This window comes from Triturus cristatus, chromosome 1_2 (assembly GCF_964204655.1).
Source record: "Triturus cristatus chromosome 1_2, aTriCri1.1, whole genome shotgun sequence".
Taxonomy (NCBI): domain Eukaryota; kingdom Metazoa; phylum Chordata; class Amphibia; order Caudata; family Salamandridae; genus Triturus; species Triturus cristatus.
Window position 1 is genome coordinate 591,300,954 of NC_140580.1, and position 18,496 is coordinate 591,319,449.

An 18,496-nucleotide genomic window follows, 5' to 3' on the forward strand; every position below is an offset into this window, starting at 1 on the left:
GATTGCAACAAAAGAGAGAAGAACAAAAACCAGACGGGGAGGGAGGAGGAAAAAAGGCAAGCTCCAAAACTATAATCGGAAAACCGGAACCTGCAGGCAGAACCAAAAAGACAAATGTCAAGTAGTGCAGAATTATGATATGCTTGTTGCCAATACTGATGATGGTTGTCATTTGAAAATTGTTAATCTCTCTAATAAAACACTTGATGAAGATGAGATTACTGTAGTCAGTAGAGGTTTAAATTTCTGTCCGACTCAAAGTGGAGACTTAGTTAATGCACATGTGGATTTATTTAAGTTTATAAGGATGTTAAAACTTCATGATTTCTTTGCCAACAGACCACCAGAACCACCTAAGGGTATTTCCTGTAGTGAACCGACTTCACATTCAATTGCAGATGTTAGAAATATTCAATGCCTCCTCTCTATTTGTGATGATGACGGTTACGACATGTCTACATTACTTAATGACTTTGACATTAAACAAGACGGCCATACGGAAAGTGGCCTTCGCCCCAAGTCCAAATTCATGCCCACTTTTGGTTATGACCTCAACATTGACGTTTTCCATAAGAAAATTTCAGAGGAATTATATGCTTTGGAAAAAATAAATAAATATAAACCAAAACCAACTCAGAACATGTCCCAAACTGAAAGATTGGCTTTACAACGTCTCAGGGATGATACCACCATTGTTATACGGGAGGCTGACAAGGGTGGGAATGTGGTTATTATGAATCGCTCAGATTATCTGAACGAAATCAATCGACAACTTGGCGATACCCTTTGCTACAGATCGATCGCGCATAATCCCATTCCCACCCTTGTCACAATGATCAATGGCAGGCTTAACGAATGGAGAGACATATGCCTTATCTCGGAAGATGAATATCGATACCTGAAGTTAATTGTCCTTCTTACCCCTGCATATACGTCTTACCCAAAATACACAAAGGGGGGCCCTTCCCCCCGGGTAGACCAATCATTTCGGGGGTGGGATCATCCACAGAGAACCTTTCCAAATTTGTAGATGCTAAATTAAGGAAATTTGTGCTTGATCTCCCTTCATACGTGAAGGACAGTAAGGATATTCTTGTCAAGTTTAGGAATTTCCAATGGTCTGAGGAACTCCTATTCGTGACTTTCGATGTCATAAGCCTATACACATGTATCGACAAGCACTTCGGCATTATGGCTATGCGCTCCTTCTTAGACAGAGATGGTGCCGAACATTATGAATATAATGAAATGATTGTGGAAATGGTGGAGATAATTCTGATGAACAATTTCTTCCTACATGATGACAATTGGTACCAACAGATCAAGGGCGTAGCGATGGGTTCCGGGTTTGCTCCCTCGTACGCCTGCCTCTTTATGGGGTGGTACGAGAAGGAGCATGCCTGGGCCCGAGGTGCCTCCCCCTGGACTGAATTCATGGTGTTTTGGGGGAGGTACATTGACGACATCATTTGCCTTTGGTCGGGGACTGTAGAGATGTTACAACAGTATTTTGAGTACCTAAATGACAATGCTTTTAACATCAGACTGACGATGTCCTATCATAAGGACAATATAAACTTCCTGGATATAAATTTTTTCATTGAGAATGGGGAAATACAGAGTAAACTGTACAGAAAAGAGACAGCATGTAACGCTGTTCTACATGCTTCCAGTGCCCATGCTAGCTCAGTCATCAACAACATTCCCTTTGGCGAAATGATTCGCATCAGAAGGAATTGCAGCACGGAGGAGATCTTTCGAACTAATATCATGACAACTAGGAAAAGATTCGAAAATAGAGGATACAATTATAAAATACTGGACAAGGCAGAGGAGAGAATTATTCGTACTAAAAGGAACTCCACATTAATCGATAAAACAACTGAACAAGGGAAAAATATAAATGAAAAGAAAATCAGGTTCATTACACAATACACAACCCATAGTAATGGTATTTTCAATGCTCTACGTAAAAACTGGCATCTCCTCGCCTCGATCCCAGGACTCAAGGATTGTATTACCAACAGGCCTGCCATCACTTACAGGAGGGGTTCCCCTCTAAGAAAACAACTTTGCCCTAGCTACGTTGTGACTCCCCAAGGTAATGACAATTGGCTACCCAAGAAACCTAAGGGCTTCTTCACATGTGGTTCTTGCAATATTTGTAACAATGGGAAAAATAGAATTAAGTCCTTTTCCTACAATAGCCCTCGTACTTACCATATGAACTATTTCATCAATTGCAACACGACCCATGTGGTATACATCTTAGGATGTGAATGCAATACCATATATGTAGGAAGCACTACGAGATGTCTTAAATTACGTATACAAGAACACAGAAGAGCCATTTACAATAGGGATACCAGATATCCTATTACTGAACATTATAACAACAAACATATCGGCAGTAATAGTTTCTGGTTCCATGGTATTGACCACGTCCCCATAGGCAAAAGAGGCTCAAATCGGGAACTGGCACTTAGGAAGTTAGAATCCAAGTGGATTCGTCGCCTACGTGCTACCATAGTAGGGCACAACTCTGATTCTGAGATGCACTACTTCCTTTAAAAATATATTCTGCATATTGGCCAACCCTAGATTATAATAATCTATTATATATCATCTATCAATACAGATTTTTTTCTTTGTGACCTTTCTGTGTACATTGCTCTTGTCACTTAGATTATTGGGGTTGTCCACCCTTATACCATCTTATACGTATTGAGCCTTACCATCTTTTCAATTGGATCATACTTGGGGTCCCAACCACCTTAAGTTATAATTGCCAGCATTGTTTTATATCTTTTTATATCTGGGGTCTATCGGCCTACGTTACGTTAGCGTGGTCTAACCATATCTTCTTGTATACGGATTCTCCGTTGATCCATTAACATTGGTTAAATTGGGACTTTCTGGTACGAACGTGACGTCTCTATATCGCTTTACCATGATTTAATTAGACTATTATGGTTTTATACACCTTTCCATCATGGCGTTTATACTTCCCTGCCCCCCCTATCCTCCTTGTCCTCTTTCTATGTCAGTGAGGATCATGTGACCTAATACTACGATATGCCCGGTATACTTGGCGTTCACTTTGGTCAATTATTTTTAATTTTATATTTGACCTAACTGCTGCCAAGGACTTATGATTTTTCGATCTGCCATATAATAGGCATAGTAAGCTTGTCCTGCAATTTATGCGTCGTTTTTATATTTTTATTATTGCTCGTCACCAATACAACACGAGGACATGATGGCCCTGCATACCGATCCATCATGGCGACGCTACTTTCCCTGTCCGTTTTCGCTCTCTTCGACTTGGATTCCGAGGATCATGTGACCCCTTGCAACTATATGCGCGGTGCCCTTAATTTTAAAATGTTTGGTGTCGACCTCGACAGATTGGTTGCTCATCATTTCCGTTACCTTGGACCATTTGGGACCATGCGACTTCCCGGGTACGTACTTTTTCTGCACTTTATTGACAGTTTTGTGTTGCGGGGGTGATAACACAACAGTAAAATACTCTACTATGCATGATTAACGGGGACTGTCCATGTATCGACTGTTCTTTTTTCTAGAAATTATTTTGCACGGTTCGTATATCGATATATCTTTTAAATATATTTCCTTATTATGCGATATGTTGTGGGCGCTTGTGCTTACTTGGTCAACCCTTGTGACCCTAGATAGCCATATGTTTGTCTTGTATATATGGACGTCTATCTACTTAGTGATTGAGCTATCCTATGGGGTCTCCCCCCTTTTTCAGTCACTTATACGCCTCCTGTTTATTGGACTACAAACCTCATTATTAGGTTAACTTAGCTCGAATGGGCGCTGGTTTTAGAATGTATTTTATTAATACTGCTTTGCACTTGTCATTTCTTGCGTTTTTGAGACTTCACGTTACATTAGCATACAGCTGGTCATTTTATATTTATTTATTTTTAGATCACTGGAACCCGCTTATATTTGTTTCTAACTGTGGAGCGCAAGTTAAATATATGCTTGAAGCTCTGGCTATTCTAGACTACCTCATTCTAAGACACACATCACCTTTTGTTTGGGGGTAAGTCGCCTTTCTCATCGATTTCCATCGACTCTATTTAATGATAGATTCTTTTGACCTATATATTTTATCTTGTTCCCTATCTAATTAGGTCTGCATTTAATAAATGTTTGCCTCTTGTAGTGAGACTACAAATTCCCTCTTTATTTTCTATATGGTGGATTAAGTACTGCAATTCATGTATCACGCGAATGGGGGTTCTTCCACTTTGTTCTGTCATTTCATTTTTTGCTTGTCTTTAGGACACTAATTATCGTTGAGTACTCATTTGTTTATTTTGATAATGGTACCTGCACAACTCGTGTGTACTAAATAGCATATATTTCCTTATTACATTACGTATTTCGAAAATTTCTATGCATGTGGGATCCTGTCACATTGCATTGTCTTATCTTTTGGCCATAAAGATTTGAATTTGGTGAGTGTTGGAATCTTTTGCATTTAACCAGCTTGCCTCTCATACATATTTATATATAAAAATATATTGTTTTTCCCACTCCCCCCTTTTTGTTCCTTGGGTTAAAACTTATGAATGTGTCGATGGATACCACTGTCGTTTTGACCATTACTATAAGGTACAATCAACCTATCGTGCCCCATGTACGATCATTTGAAGCCTTCATGTTTATCATGTGACTTGGGACTATACGTATATTTGAATACACATATAATGGCTTTTAATTACATTGCAACTTAATAGTGTGCCCGCACTGAACAACTAAAGCCGCATGTTTTTGTCATTTATGTTTGATTTGTATATGGTTCTGGATTCTCTATATACATGTTTATTATCTATGACTGGTTTTTATGTCTGTTCCAATCATTGTAGTTGTGATATTTTTTTAACATGTGCAACTTGTCAGTATGTTTCAAGTTATATATGTTCATCGTCTATATATTATAAATGTTTTTCTATGTTGTGATGTCAATTGTTTGCAGCCTTGAAGAAGTTCCTGGGTGGAACGAAACGCGTTGGCTGAGTCTTTTTAAGAAAATAAAGGGAATACCTAAAGATATCGATTTGACTTGGACTCTTCTTGACTGGTGCACCTTCCTCCTTTATTCTTCTCATCTTCATCTGACTCTCAGTGGAGTTGCTCTACGACGCACTCCGGAAGCATTGTGCACAGGATTTGAATACTAAATAAGAAACTTTGGGATTATAAGTGCTAAACCAGTAGACAGTCGTAGTTTTTTCTCTGTATAGTAATTTTATTATTTTTTTTAACTTTCTTTATTGGCATTTATAGATAGGAAAACACATAGGCACATGCGGTATCACCATGACCACAGATAATCACATTGCGAGTGCGCCCAGACACAGTTCTTACAGTCTAGCAGCCTCTCGGCCCTACAGGCCGTACATCTCTGTCCTGAGTGGGGCTGCAGATGTGTGCCCGGGTCCAGCCTCTGAGTGTGCCCTACTGGAGTGTGCCATGATCGCCTCGCGGCAGGGGTGCCGTGCAATGTGACTGTACCCCCTGTAAGGGGCGTCGCAGAGGCTATGGAAGTGCGGCCATTGAATAAACACGAACTAACTGGGGGTCGAGAACCAGGGAAAGGGGGGTGCACTGTGTCGCCCATCGGGAGTACCAATAGCTGCGCGCTCTAGGGGTCGGACCATCATGTGGGGGGGGGGCCGGTGTGGTCGTGGACACTGAGATGGGGAGGGGGGCGGGGGGGGGGGGTCAGGAGCTTTGCGCCTGGCCTATGAGGACTCCGATTGTGGGGCCTGTGGTGGCATCCCCTGCGAGACACCGGGTGCTGGACCTGCCTGCGCATCACCTAGGGTGGATTCTGGAGTGGCGGGCGCCCCCGAGGGGTTTATCAGTCCCGAGCTCGCCGCGGCTTCAGTTTCCTGCGTGAATGTGTGCATTAGCATGGCCCAGGGCATGGAGATCGGGTGTTTGCGCATCCCACGGGCCTCCTCCGTTCTGAGTGTGGATTCCTCCGCCTTGCCCCACTTCCTTACGGCCCCCACCCAGGCTGCTATGGGGGGCCCCCCCGGCGCCTTCCAGTGCATAGCAATGCATCGTTTAGCGAGGATCAACATTAAGAAGGCAAACCTCCTCTCCACCTTCTGCCGCTTATGCCGTCCATGAATTCCCAGCTCACACGCCTCCCATGTGCCTAGGTCCTGGAACCCTGTAACCGTCTCTATGGCAGAGTGAATTGTGCGCCAGTAACTGTGGAGCGTCGGACAGTCCCAGAACATGTGCCTGAACGAGGCAGCAGGCTCCAAGCATCTAGGGCAGCCAAACACCCCCTCGGGGAAATATTTCTGCAACTTTTCGGGGGTGAGATACGCCCTATGCAGGATATGCAACTGTATGTTCTTAAATCGGTAGTTGCGGGACACTTTCTTAGTGTATTCTAGAGCCCTCGTCCACTCCCTGTCATGCAGGGGCCGTTGGAAGTCATCCTCCCAGTGTTCTCTAAGGGTCGCCAGCGTAGGACTCCGCAGGGCTCTCACCGCTTTGTATAGCCATGTGACTAGATGGCGGCCGGGTCCCATCTGGAGGACCGCATGGATGACCGGGTGGGAGGGGGGCTCCGCATCAATCCCCCCCCAATGCCTACGGCAGTCCATGAGGAGCTGTCTATGCCGCAGAAATTGGCCCCGGGGGAGCTCGAAGTCTCCGACCAGCGCCTCAAAGGACTGCAGGCTCTCCCCAGAGAACAGCATCCCCACCTCAGTTACCACATGATCCGTCCACACCCGCAACGTTTTTTCTCTGTATAGTAATACCACAAATGTATGTTGACATATACCATTATTTAAAGAAATGTCATCCTGTTTTGTAACTTCCCATGCTGTCCATCTGCTCAGCTGCTGGGCTATAATTCATGAAAGACAGCATGGAGAGTCAATTAAAAGAAGCCCAGTTTTCTGTATTTATCCACTTTTAAAAATAAATGCAGACAGAAAACATTGCTGTCTGTCTGTATTTATCTGTAGAAATCCGTAAAAATGGAAAACCGGGAGCCTTCATTTGAATTCAAGTCAGATAGATAGCATACGTCTGAAACTAGGACATGCTCTGAAAGGACATCAATGAAAATTTAGATCTGGTGCAATGTGCTTAAAGTCGAATAAATTAAACTTCTTCTTTTTTATAAGTGGAAGGATCATCGCTTGCTTCTAAGCCCTCAGGAGTGCTGCTGTCCTTATTGAAGTATCAATAATGCAGTTCGCCACTAGATTCATAGTAGCAGCCCCTAACGTCAAGAGTTTATGGGGGCCAGGGTCTTTAGGAAACCCAATTTGAATCAATTTTGTTTAAGATACTGCATTGGGGGATCACCCAAGCGTCACCACGGCATAGTAGGCAGTGGTTTGTTTTCTAAGATGGGCTCTAACCAGGGCTTCGTCTAGATATGTAATTTTGGGACCCTCCGTCTAGGTCAAGCACAGGCCTTCCTGTCACAGAAGTATCCTCAGGAGACACATTTTAATGATGAGCTAACAAGTAGGTGGTTGTGGAATGCATGCACTTCATAGAACCAAAAATACCCGTTGGGTGCAGAAATTAGATGCCTAAGGGTGTAGTACAGCTGGTTAGAATCTTGCTTTTATATGTGATTGTTTTTTCAAAAATGATTTTTGTGATGATTTTCCTATGGTTCGATCTCAATAAATTAAGCTCTTCAGCTGCTCCCTGCCAAAATATTACCATATTTACAGAGCCTGCAGGCCAGACTGATGGCCATATTCTGGACTCTTGACCACAGGGCCAGACTGAGAACCCAAAGCAGCTCTGGCAATGTTGTCAGAACGGCCCCCACCTCAGGGGGGAGGGATCAAGCTCTGCTGCTTAACAAAAACGGCCCCCAGCACTGCTGCTTTTGTTACTGGGAGCCGATATTGTAGCACTGTTGCAAAGCCGGCCCCTAGGAACAAAACCAGCCCCCACTGCTTCAAAATCAGCCCCACTGTTCCAGCCTCCTGGACAAACGCCAGATGCCCGCTACACAGGGGAAGCTCCTCCCCTTGGGCGGAGGAGCGTTGCCCCACTGCTTTCTCACAGTGCGGGTAAGCCAAAACATAAAATGGAAATAACTTTTGGTTAATACTATTTTATATTTCTTTCTACATTGCGGGCGGGCAACTGGGCGGAGCTTCCTGAGCAGGACACTTTGGTTTGCCCACTCCTGAGTACGCATGACTGGTTTAGTCAGCCCTCTCGGGCTACCCAAACCAGTCATGCGTACTCTGAACTTCTCCACGCAGGCTGCACTGCAGCCTACATGAAGAACATGCAATCCCCCGCAGCCCCTGGCTGGGCAGCGTCCTGGCCAATCATAACGCTCCACTGGAGGACTGTGATTGGCTTAGGGGAGGGCAGTCCTGCCAGAGGCACGAAAGCAGGAGCAGACCGAGCAGTGAAGACGTGGGACCCGGGCCGGCAGAAAGGCAAATATTTTCTTTTTTAATTATTGAAACCCCCATCTCCCCGCATGACCCCCCCTTCCCTTATGACCCCTCGCCCGTCCCCAGTACCCCTCACGCGTCCCCAGCACCCCTCGCCCGTCCCCCCACCCCACTCCACCCTGCGACCACCAGGCCGTGACTGCCGCTATGGTCAGTCCGACCCTGCGTGGCCACACTTAAACTAAGGATTAATGAAGGCCAAGAGACAAAGTAGTTCTTTATTGTATTAGAAAACTCAAGCACCAGTAATCAGATGTATTTCTTTGTTTGGCACACACTACAAAATTAATTTTCTTTTGCAGCCGAACTTCTCTTAAACAATCATACAAATTATAGTGTGTCGCTACTGATGAGCCCAAAGTAGCTTAAGACTTAAATAGACACATTTTTACTGTTTTCCTAAAGGTTGACAGAGTGTGCTTATGCTTAACATCTTCTGGCAGAAAGTTCCATATCTGTGGGCCATAAAAAGCAGATCTCCAGTACTCTTTACAATGGCACCTGGCTCTTCGAATTGTCGAACCTCAATGCTTGTGATGGTCGGTACCATGACAGTTTATCCTGTTTGTTGATTTTGAATTTATTTATTTATATATCTGTTTGAGTTTATTTTAATAATATGGAATGCTTCAGAAATTTGCGTTTCATCTTTGCACAGGGGCCATGCTAATCTTCTCTGTATCATTCTAATTTTAGTATATGTGCTGCGGAAGCAAGCACAGACTAGCATTAAAACAACAGACAGGGTCTGACTAGGACTAAAAAAAGGTTCGGAAATCAAAATAAAAGTGCCTCCTCTTAGCGAATTAGGTAGCTAAAAATTGTTGCCCCTATTGAGGCAGTTTTGAACTTGTAAGACGTGCTGTGTAAGTATTTTTCAGGATATGAGAGACTGCATGGATCTTTGAGCTTGCAGCAAGTAATGTTTGTTTCGATATCAGGTAATTAACAGTAAACACCGGCCCAGCAGACCATAAAACAGCCCCACAGACAGCCAAAAAACTGGCCCACACACTGAAAAGGCACTGCCTTAATGCTTTATGGGCCGGTCTGGCTTTGACAACAGATGTGCAGGTTAAAATGTGATAAACTGAGTTGCTAGTAGTCAATGAAGTGGGCGAAGGACCACTCATGCATTCATAGCACATATCTTTTGTAATGTCATGGTATGCAGTTCTTCAGGTTTGATAGGCAGGTTCTTCCACAAAAGGTGAACTGCAGAAACTAGGAGAAGCACACCTTTTGAATTTGTGTGTCTCAGAGATGCCAGCAGGTTTGTGGAGCTAGGAACAGGAAGAGGCAAGAGACCAAGAGACACAGGCCAAAGCCTACTAGCCCACCAGGATTGCTTCCCTCCTCTGACAAGGACATCAGGTTTACCACTGCTCATTTTGAGGCGGTTAGTGGGCAACCAAATGTGTCTGATCGCAGGGCAATCTCCTTAGGCGATCTATTTTGACCTATTTAGCTGCTCAAAAGTTGGCCAAATCTCGGCATTAAGTTGTTTGTAAAGGCACACCTGGGATTTGAACACTGATGGAGGACCTGAGCCACTGCAAGGCAGGAGCTGCTATTCCTGCATCTGAGAAATGGTTAATTAGAATGGAGTGTTAGATCATATCAAACAGAGGAGGCAGTCCAAGTACCAGATGCCCTCACTGTAGACCCTCATCCTTAGAAGTGTGTAGTTCATTCACAATGGCGAGTAAGACCAACTCAATTCGCTCAAATGAACTTAATCTAGCCTATGTCGCCAGAATTAAGAGGGCTAGAAGCGGCGGCCGACTTTTTTTTACAACGCTGCTAAGCTGTGGCATTCACTCCCTCTGCAGTTACGAAAAGAACCTAACCACATGGCTTTCTGTAAGATGCTTAAAACCTGTCTCTTTCCCAAATAATCCTGCTTCAGCTTCAAATCGGTTCTGCCCACAGCGCTGGGATGCCCTCGGGTAACTATGCGCTTTATAAAAATTGTTTTAATTTAATTTCAACTCCATTCAATATTTGGGGCTAAACAGCTTGAAACCAGTTTTAGAGCATAAAGCTTTCAAAGAAATTAGGTACCACATAATTGGATGCTTCTTCATGATTATGGAAACAGCAGAGAAGAGTATCATTGGCCTACAGCTCTTCATGTCAGCTGGATCAAGACCAGACTTTTAAGGAGAGATGGGCACAGTTCTTTCTCACATGGAAGAGGAAGAGAGACTGTTGCTAGAGACACTTTATGGCTTCAAGAGTTGGTGGATGTTGTATGCTGAGAGATCATGCTGGACTTATCAGCAGCCTTTGATATGGTACCCCACACACTGTTACTTGACTGTCCCCAGGCTATTGGAGTGTCAGGGCTTGCGTTGAACTGGCTAATGTCATTTTTAGCAGATAGAAGTTTGGATTCCTCTCTGTTCGGCCAGTCCACGAGAAGTGGATACAGGCGTCCCCCATGGCCTGACCTGGAGTCTGGCGCTTTCTAATTTATGTCTCACTCCCCTGACATTTCCAGCAGAAGAACTGGGAGGGAAAGTGAAATCCTATGAGGATGACACACAATTGCTATTCTCCCGGAATAGGGGCTCTGAGCTGAAGGGCTCACACATCAAAACTTGCCTAGCTGCAGTTTTCCACTGGCTTGCCAAAACTCAACTCACATATAATGAGGAAAAAATCCTCTTCTTCTGGACATTCCAACCAAACCTCTGGCTAACTTTTTGGCCTGATGATGCCCCCACCCCCACCCCCGGACTCCAGAAAGACATGGTAAAAAACCTGGGAATAACATTTGACAACAGACTTTCGTTCGGTCCTCAGGTCAAAAGGTTGGTGGGTGTATTTTTCGGGATTCTGATGTCCCTTAAAAAATGTTTGCCCCTGTTATTCTTCTAAGCAATGAAACAGTCATCCAGGCACTGATGACATCTAGAATAGACTATGGCAATGTACTATATTTGGGCATACTGGAGTACTTAATGGACAAGCTGCAGGTGATCCATAATGCGGCAGCTCGCCTCCTGCTTAATGTGCCTAGAAAGCTTCACATTTTACCACATTTGCGGGGACTCCACTGGCTGCCCATGGGAGAAAGAGTCAAATTCAAGGCTCTGACATTAGAACACGCTGATTTGCATCAGACAGGTCCATATTACCGTAGAACTAGATTCAGCTTTTATAACCCTACTAGACACTTACGATATACCAACAAACTCTTGGCAGTGATCCCAAAGTTTTAGCGTCAAAGATCTGGGGGCAGACCATTAACATTCCTGGGCACGACAGCATGGAATCCGCTCCTGTTGGAGCTATGCTCTACGAGTAATCCAGTGCTGTTTAAGAAGAAACTGAAAACCTGATGCGTTGTGCAAGTCTAATTCCTGTCTTGCGGACCACCCTATGCCTGCCCCGGGACACTCCTCGTAGTAGCTGTGCGCAATACAAATAGCATATCATATCATATTTCTTCAGCAGTGACAAAACAGTTAATATACCAAACGGTATTTTACCTGTATTTGTCCAAAAACTTTCTCTTATGGTCCATTCTCGTGGTGAGGTTGTAGATTTTGACATCTAATGTAGCCAACTGGCCTTCAGGTTATAAAGGGTTCCTTTAATATATTCTGATACCTCAATCAGTGTAGTTTCTGTGCTAAGGCGGGCTCTAAAGCCTGATTGACTTAGGTGAAGTAGCTAATTTGCTTCCAAGAAGTTCGACAGTTGTATATTCACCTGTTTCTATAGTATTTTAGACAGGGCTGGTAGCAAGGAGATGGGCCTATAATTAGCCAGGACAGCAGGAACTGCAGCTGGCTTTTTTTATAGAGAGATGGAGTAAGAAATATTTGATTTGTTTTCATGAAAACCGTGAAGAAAAGGTATTAATCTTTTTAGGTGTACAGCATATTCCCAAATGCTTAAGGAATGCCTAGGCCAAAGCTTTAAAGTGTTTTAAAAAATCTGGATATCCACACGAGCCGAAGATTCATAAACAAGGTTTGTGATTAAATTAAAACGAAAGTGAAAATAGCCAACATTTGTGTAACATGCACAGTAACCTGGATTGTTAGTTGCCACTGATATCAAATGATACTGGTGTGCACTGGTGTTTTATACCAATAACAAATGACACTAATGTTGACGGGTAAATTAATCTAGTTTTTTTTTTAGTTTACAGGTAGTTCACTACTGAAGGCGGATTAACGCACAGAGGTATCTCATTCCTCATCCCTACTTTTCATCCATCATCCCTGCTTCTCTTCTATTATCCCTACTTCTCATCTCTCATCCCTGCTTCTCATCCCTACGTCTATTTCATCATCCCTACTTCTCATCCCTATTTTTCACCCATCATCCCTACTTCTAAACCCTCATCCCTCCTTCCTCATCCATTATCCCTACTTCTCTTCCATCATTCCTACGTCTCATCCCGCACCCGTGCTTCTCATCACTATTTCTCATCCATCATCTCTATTTGAGAAGTAGGGATGATGGAAGAGAAGTAGGGATGATGGATGAGAAGTAGGTCTGAAGGATGAGAAGTGCGGTTGAGCGATGAGATGTAAGGATGCTGGAAGAGAAGTAGGGATGATTGATGAGAACTAGTGACGATGGATGAGAAATAGGGATGAGAAGTAGGTATGGTGGATGAGAAGTAGGGATGATGGATGAGAAGTACGGATGAGAAATCAGAAGTAGGGATGATGGAAGAGAAGTAGGGATGACGGATGAGAATTAGGGATGATGGATGATAAATAGGGATGAGAAGTAGGTGTGAGGAATGAGGATATCTTAAAACGGATGCTCCAACTAGACGCTTGTCATCAGGCTGACCTGGGACAAGAAAGAGAAAGGAAGAATAGCCCTAAAAAATAAGAAAGAAAAAGACAGGAAAATATTAAGAAAGGGAAAAAGCAGAGAGGGACAAAAACAGAGCTTGTTAGATAAAGATAGAGATGCAGGAAGGGTAGGGTAGTAGAAGCAAGAAGCATTATGTAGATTCAAGTCTAGGCAGCCTTGGTATTCAGCAACCCGCGCATTTGGCAGGGTCCATGCCCAGCTCCCAAGAAAAACTTTGGGCCCCTACACATTATTATTATACATATTGAACACTGTTTGCTTGCAAATTTAAGAACAGCAACAAACTAGCACAAAAACAATATGTATTCTCAGAGTGGTGAATCAATACTATTATATAAGTATCTAATAATCTAGAGTAACTCTTACTTGTAGTAATATTATCTGATTTATTTTCTGTTCTCGAGTATGGAGCTCCATCTGGTCATAAAGGTTTGAGGTATTACCCCCATAACTATCACTTTGGCTTCCAATCAAGGACCAAGCATCCCCTGGGCCTGTATTTTCCTGCTCTTCTACTTCCTCTTCTTCCTCTGGGCCAACAGCTGGCTGAAGCTCAACAATCTCTTTTCGAACCTGAAATGGAAAAGGAGAAATTTAACAATTCTAGAATTAGGGCTGTTTGAAGATAACATGAGAGTTGAATGTAGGACTGACATACTGATCATTTGATGTGCCAGTGCTTTTCCACATGATAGGACCATGTTCATAAACAAATTGGTACTTCTTGCTTATGGTACTCAATGTTAGTTGAGTGATACTCGAAGCATCATTGATGCTCTGTTAAAAAGAGGCTGTTCCAAGGGAAAAACGTTTTTTGTGTTGCTAATAACTTTAGCACTGTTTAACGAATCCCCAACAAACTTTCCAAAAGGGTGCTACTTTGTGACTAATGGAGATTTCTTTAAGAAGGGCTACAGCAAACAGCTCCTGAACAGAATTACACCACATTTGGCACACAGAGTGTGCTTTTTGTGATTTTGTTTAAATCTGTTCAGTAGTTTTTAAGATATTAAAGTTAAAAAGAATATAGATATCTGGATGGTTGGGTTCGAGGGACTCTCACAAGAGTCTCTTGAATCCCAATTTAAAAAAATAGAGCGTTCTGATTGGCCCTGGGAGTTTTATTTCCCTTGAGCCAATTTGCTCCCACAGGAATCAGACTAAAACGAAAGCGAGCGCTGTGACTGGCTGCCAGCAACATGAGAAAAATGTTGCTGGCAGTTATTATAGGCCTCAGAGACTTAGTCCCCTGTTCGACATATGTAAAAAGGATAATAATAAAATTAAAAAAAATAATAAAAAAAATATACACACACACACACACACGCACACACACACGCACACAGACACGCACACACGTTAGGGCTGCCCTGACCACATAGGCCCCATGGGGAGGACACAGAGGGGTCCCACACAGGGGCCAAAAACAAACAGGACCATGAAAAGAAGAAAAAAATAGCAGCCTGGGACTGCTTTGTACTATTAATGGGAGGGCGGGGGGGGGGGTTGTGTCCCTGTTCCCTAGCTGTACAGGCCTCGGGAATCCCACCCCCAAGGCCGACATTATTCTGTATAGGGAGGGGGGCCGCACGGTTAATAATTTTCATTAATTATTTAATTGATAATTATGTTAATTGTGTTATATTTTTTGGAGTAGGTTGTGGGTTTATAGGGGAGTAGGGTGGGAAGTAATTTAATTATAATTAATTAATAAATATTTTTTAATAATGTATATTTATGTATTTAATATTTTATAATGTTAATTGAGGCAAATAATTTATTATTAATTAGTTAATTGGTTAATAATGTTTATTATTTAATTGTTAATTGAGTTAATTGTGTCATTTTTTAGAAGCGGGTTGTGGGTTGATAGGGGAGTAAGTAATTTAATTTTAATACATTTTTTAAATATTTTTTAATATAATATTTATTCAAAGTTGTTTTATAGTGTTAATTGTGTGAATTAATTTATCAATAATTGTTTGTGATTTGCTTGTTGATTGTTATTGAGTAATTCATTGTTAATTAATGATGTTAATTGTGTCATGTTTTACGACATTGGTGATGTCATTTATAGGGAATATGGTGGGAGGACAATTATTTTTAATTAATTCATTGTTTGTTAATTAATGCTAATTAATTTGCTGGAGTGAGAATAGTAAATTATTCCCCTCCACTATCCAACACTTTCCCTACTGTTGCACTTGCTGAAGTAGGAATAGTAAATTATTCCCCTCTGCTATCCCACACTTTCCCTACTGTTGCACTTGCTGTAGGGGGAATAGTAATTTTTACCCCTCAGCTATCCAACACTTTCCTACTGTTGCCGTCCCAGGAGTGGGAAGTTACTTACCTGTAACTGCAGTTATCCAGTATTGGTATCTTTCATGGATTCACATGCCTGAATCATTCCGCGTTGTCGTAGTGGGAGTCCCACGGTACAAATAACATAGCAGTAAATAATAAAAAACCCATAGGCCCATGGATGCAAACATGCATTATATAGCCTATTAGTCTCTTTTTGTAAAAAGGACCAAACTGAAACACATAACCAATCAGCACCCTCTAGAACCTTCCCAAGAGAGGCTGAGTTCCTCAGAGTTTCCAGCACAAGTGTGGTAAGTACCGTAATATAGAGGAAGCCTCTCCGGGGAAGAGGGTGGGTGCATGTGAATCTATGAAAGATACCAATACTGGATAACTGCAGTTACAGGTAAGTAACTTATTTCTTATCCAGTATTGGGGTATCTTTCATAGATTCACATGCCTGAATCAGAATAGCAAGCAGTGCCCCATATAGATAATGGAAACCTATCCATATATATATACGCACGCGTATTAGTTGGTAAGCACTATAGTGGACGGTGGGTAGTGCTAATATATTGCTTAGTACTCTGTGAAACATGGAAAATGATGGAGTATATCAGCGTAAGCAACAACATTCATCAGTACCTGCTAACATAAGGATACACATCTATATATATTTATATATATGAATATCCATACACAAATATGTCCAACAGCTGCGTCAGGTCTGTGCGATGACTCAAGGCAGTAATGTTGCAAGAACGTGTGGGTTGTCTTCCATGTTGCTGCTCTGCAAATTTTGTCAAGTGGTACTCCGGCAAATAGAGCAACAGAAGCGGAGACTGCTCTAGTGGAGTGCGCTCGTACAGTTCGTGATAAAGGCTTGCCAGCCTTGTTGTGGCAAAACTGCATTTCATTCGCTACCCATCTAGCTATGGTAGCTTTGGTGACTGCATTTCCTTGGCAATTTTGACCGTAAGCCACAAACAACGGATTTGTTTTGCGGATCTCTTTTGTGCGTTGCAAGTAAAACTTAAGACATCTCTTTATGTCAAGAGTGTGTAAAGTTCTTTCAGCCGGTGTGGACGGGTTAGGGAAAAAAGTTCTGAGGACAACCAGTTCATTCAAATGGAATTGAGAGGGTCCTTTAGGAATGAACTTAGAGTTTGTTCTTAAAATGACCTTATCATTAGAGAACCGTAGGAGAGGATGAGATATAGTGAATGCTTGAATCTCACTAACCCTTCTTGCAGAGGTGAGAGCCACGAGAAGGGCGACCTTCCAAGTTAAAAATTTCAGATCTGCTTTATGTGTAGGCTCAAAAGGTTGCCTCATCATCTGAGACAATACTACATTTAATTACCACTCCTGAGGTGGAGCTTTGATAGGTGGAAAAACCCTAAACAGGCCTTTCATGAACTCTTTCACAATTCTTGATGACCATAACGAGGGGCAGTTAGGTAATCGTCTGTATCTCGATATAGCAGCCAGGTGAACTCTAACTGAAGAGTGTGTGAGTCCAGATTTCGCTAAAAATAGTAAATAAGGCAGGATTTCTTCAGCCGCAGAGTGGAAAGGATCTAAGGCTTTGCTTCTGCACCATATACAAAAACTCTTCCATTTAAGTTTGGATGTTCTATTGGTGCTGTCAGCTCTTGACTTGGCTATAATCTCTTTACAGTCCTGGTCAATGTTTATGTTCTTAAATTCAAAGAATTCAGGAGCCAAGCATGTAATTGCAGTGTGGCCGGTTCCGGGTGACACACTTGGCCATTGTTCCTGGATAACAGTGTTGGCGTTGGGAGAAGGCGAATGGGCATCGCTTCTGACAATGGGAGGAGTTCTGAGTACCAATGTTGCCTGGGCCATCTGGGGGCTATGAGCAGAATGTGACAACGTTCCCACTTGATCTTTGTGAGGACCCTGGGAATCAGGGGTATGGGGGCAAAAGTGTACGCATAGATCCCTCACCAGCGCATCAAAAGCGCATTCCCCCGAGATCCTAGGAGAGGGAATCTGCTTGTAAAGAACCGGCATTTGGAGTTGCTTTGAGTCGCAAAGAGATCCAGCTCTGGTTTCCCCCATATCGCAAATATCCTGTCCAGCTGAGATTTCTCCAGCTCCCACTCGTGACAACCTTTGTTTGCCCTGCTCAGGGTATCTGCCAGGGTATTCCTTAAACCTGGGACATGTTCCACTGTTAAAGAGATTTTGTGGATCGTTAACCAGTCCCAAAGTTGTTGGGCATCTTGTGACAGAGATAGGGACTTGGTTCCTCCCTGCTTGTTTATATAAAACATGCTCGTGGTGTTGTCCGTGCGGACTAGAACGGAGGATCCCTGAATCCGTGGGAGGAAAGTTTGAAGTGAGAGATGGCTTTCAACTCCAGTCTGTTTATATGCATTTCGCGTTGGGCTGAGGACCATTTGCCTTGAACTTGCAGGTCCTGTAAATGTCCTCCCCAACCTTCCATAGACGCATCTGTTGTGACAACGTAGTCTGGATTAACTGAGAGAAAAGAGAGTCCTTTGTATAGATTTGATAGCTGTGTCCACCAGAGGAAAGCTTCTTTCATCAGGGGAGTGATCTTTATTATGTCGTCGAAAGAGCCCTTGGTCTGTATCCACTGGCGTTGCAACTCCTCCATAAGAGGTCTCATGTGTAGTCGAGTCATTGGCACTAGGTCTATTGACGATGAAAGCATTCCTAGCAGAGATTTGAACACCCTTACAAAAACGCACTTTTTTCTGTACAATTTTAGTGCCAGCGTCTGTAATCGTTGCTGTCTTTCCTGGGAAAGGAAGGCCTTGTTCTGAATGGTGTCCAAAATT

At 42.9% G+C, this 18,496-nt stretch overlaps 1 protein-coding gene and 1 non-coding gene across 2 annotated transcripts in view; both read right to left on the reverse strand.

The window, feature by feature from the left end:
• CFAP43 (cilia and flagella associated protein 43) overlaps nucleotides 1–18,496 on the reverse strand; it is a 638,428-nt gene that overhangs the window by 168,708 nt on the left and 451,224 nt on the right. Inside the window, exon 23 of the mRNA XM_085607024.1 lies at nucleotides 13,725–13,931. Coding sequence (XP_085463150.1) covers nucleotides 13,725–13,931 — 207 coding nt within the window. The remainder of the gene's footprint in view (nucleotides 1–13,724; nucleotides 13,932–18,496) is intronic.
• Nucleotides 9,124–9,230, reverse strand: LOC146867703 (U6 spliceosomal RNA). Its single transcript, XR_014968584.1, has one exon. It is a non-coding gene; the product is annotated as a U6 spliceosomal RNA (small nuclear RNA).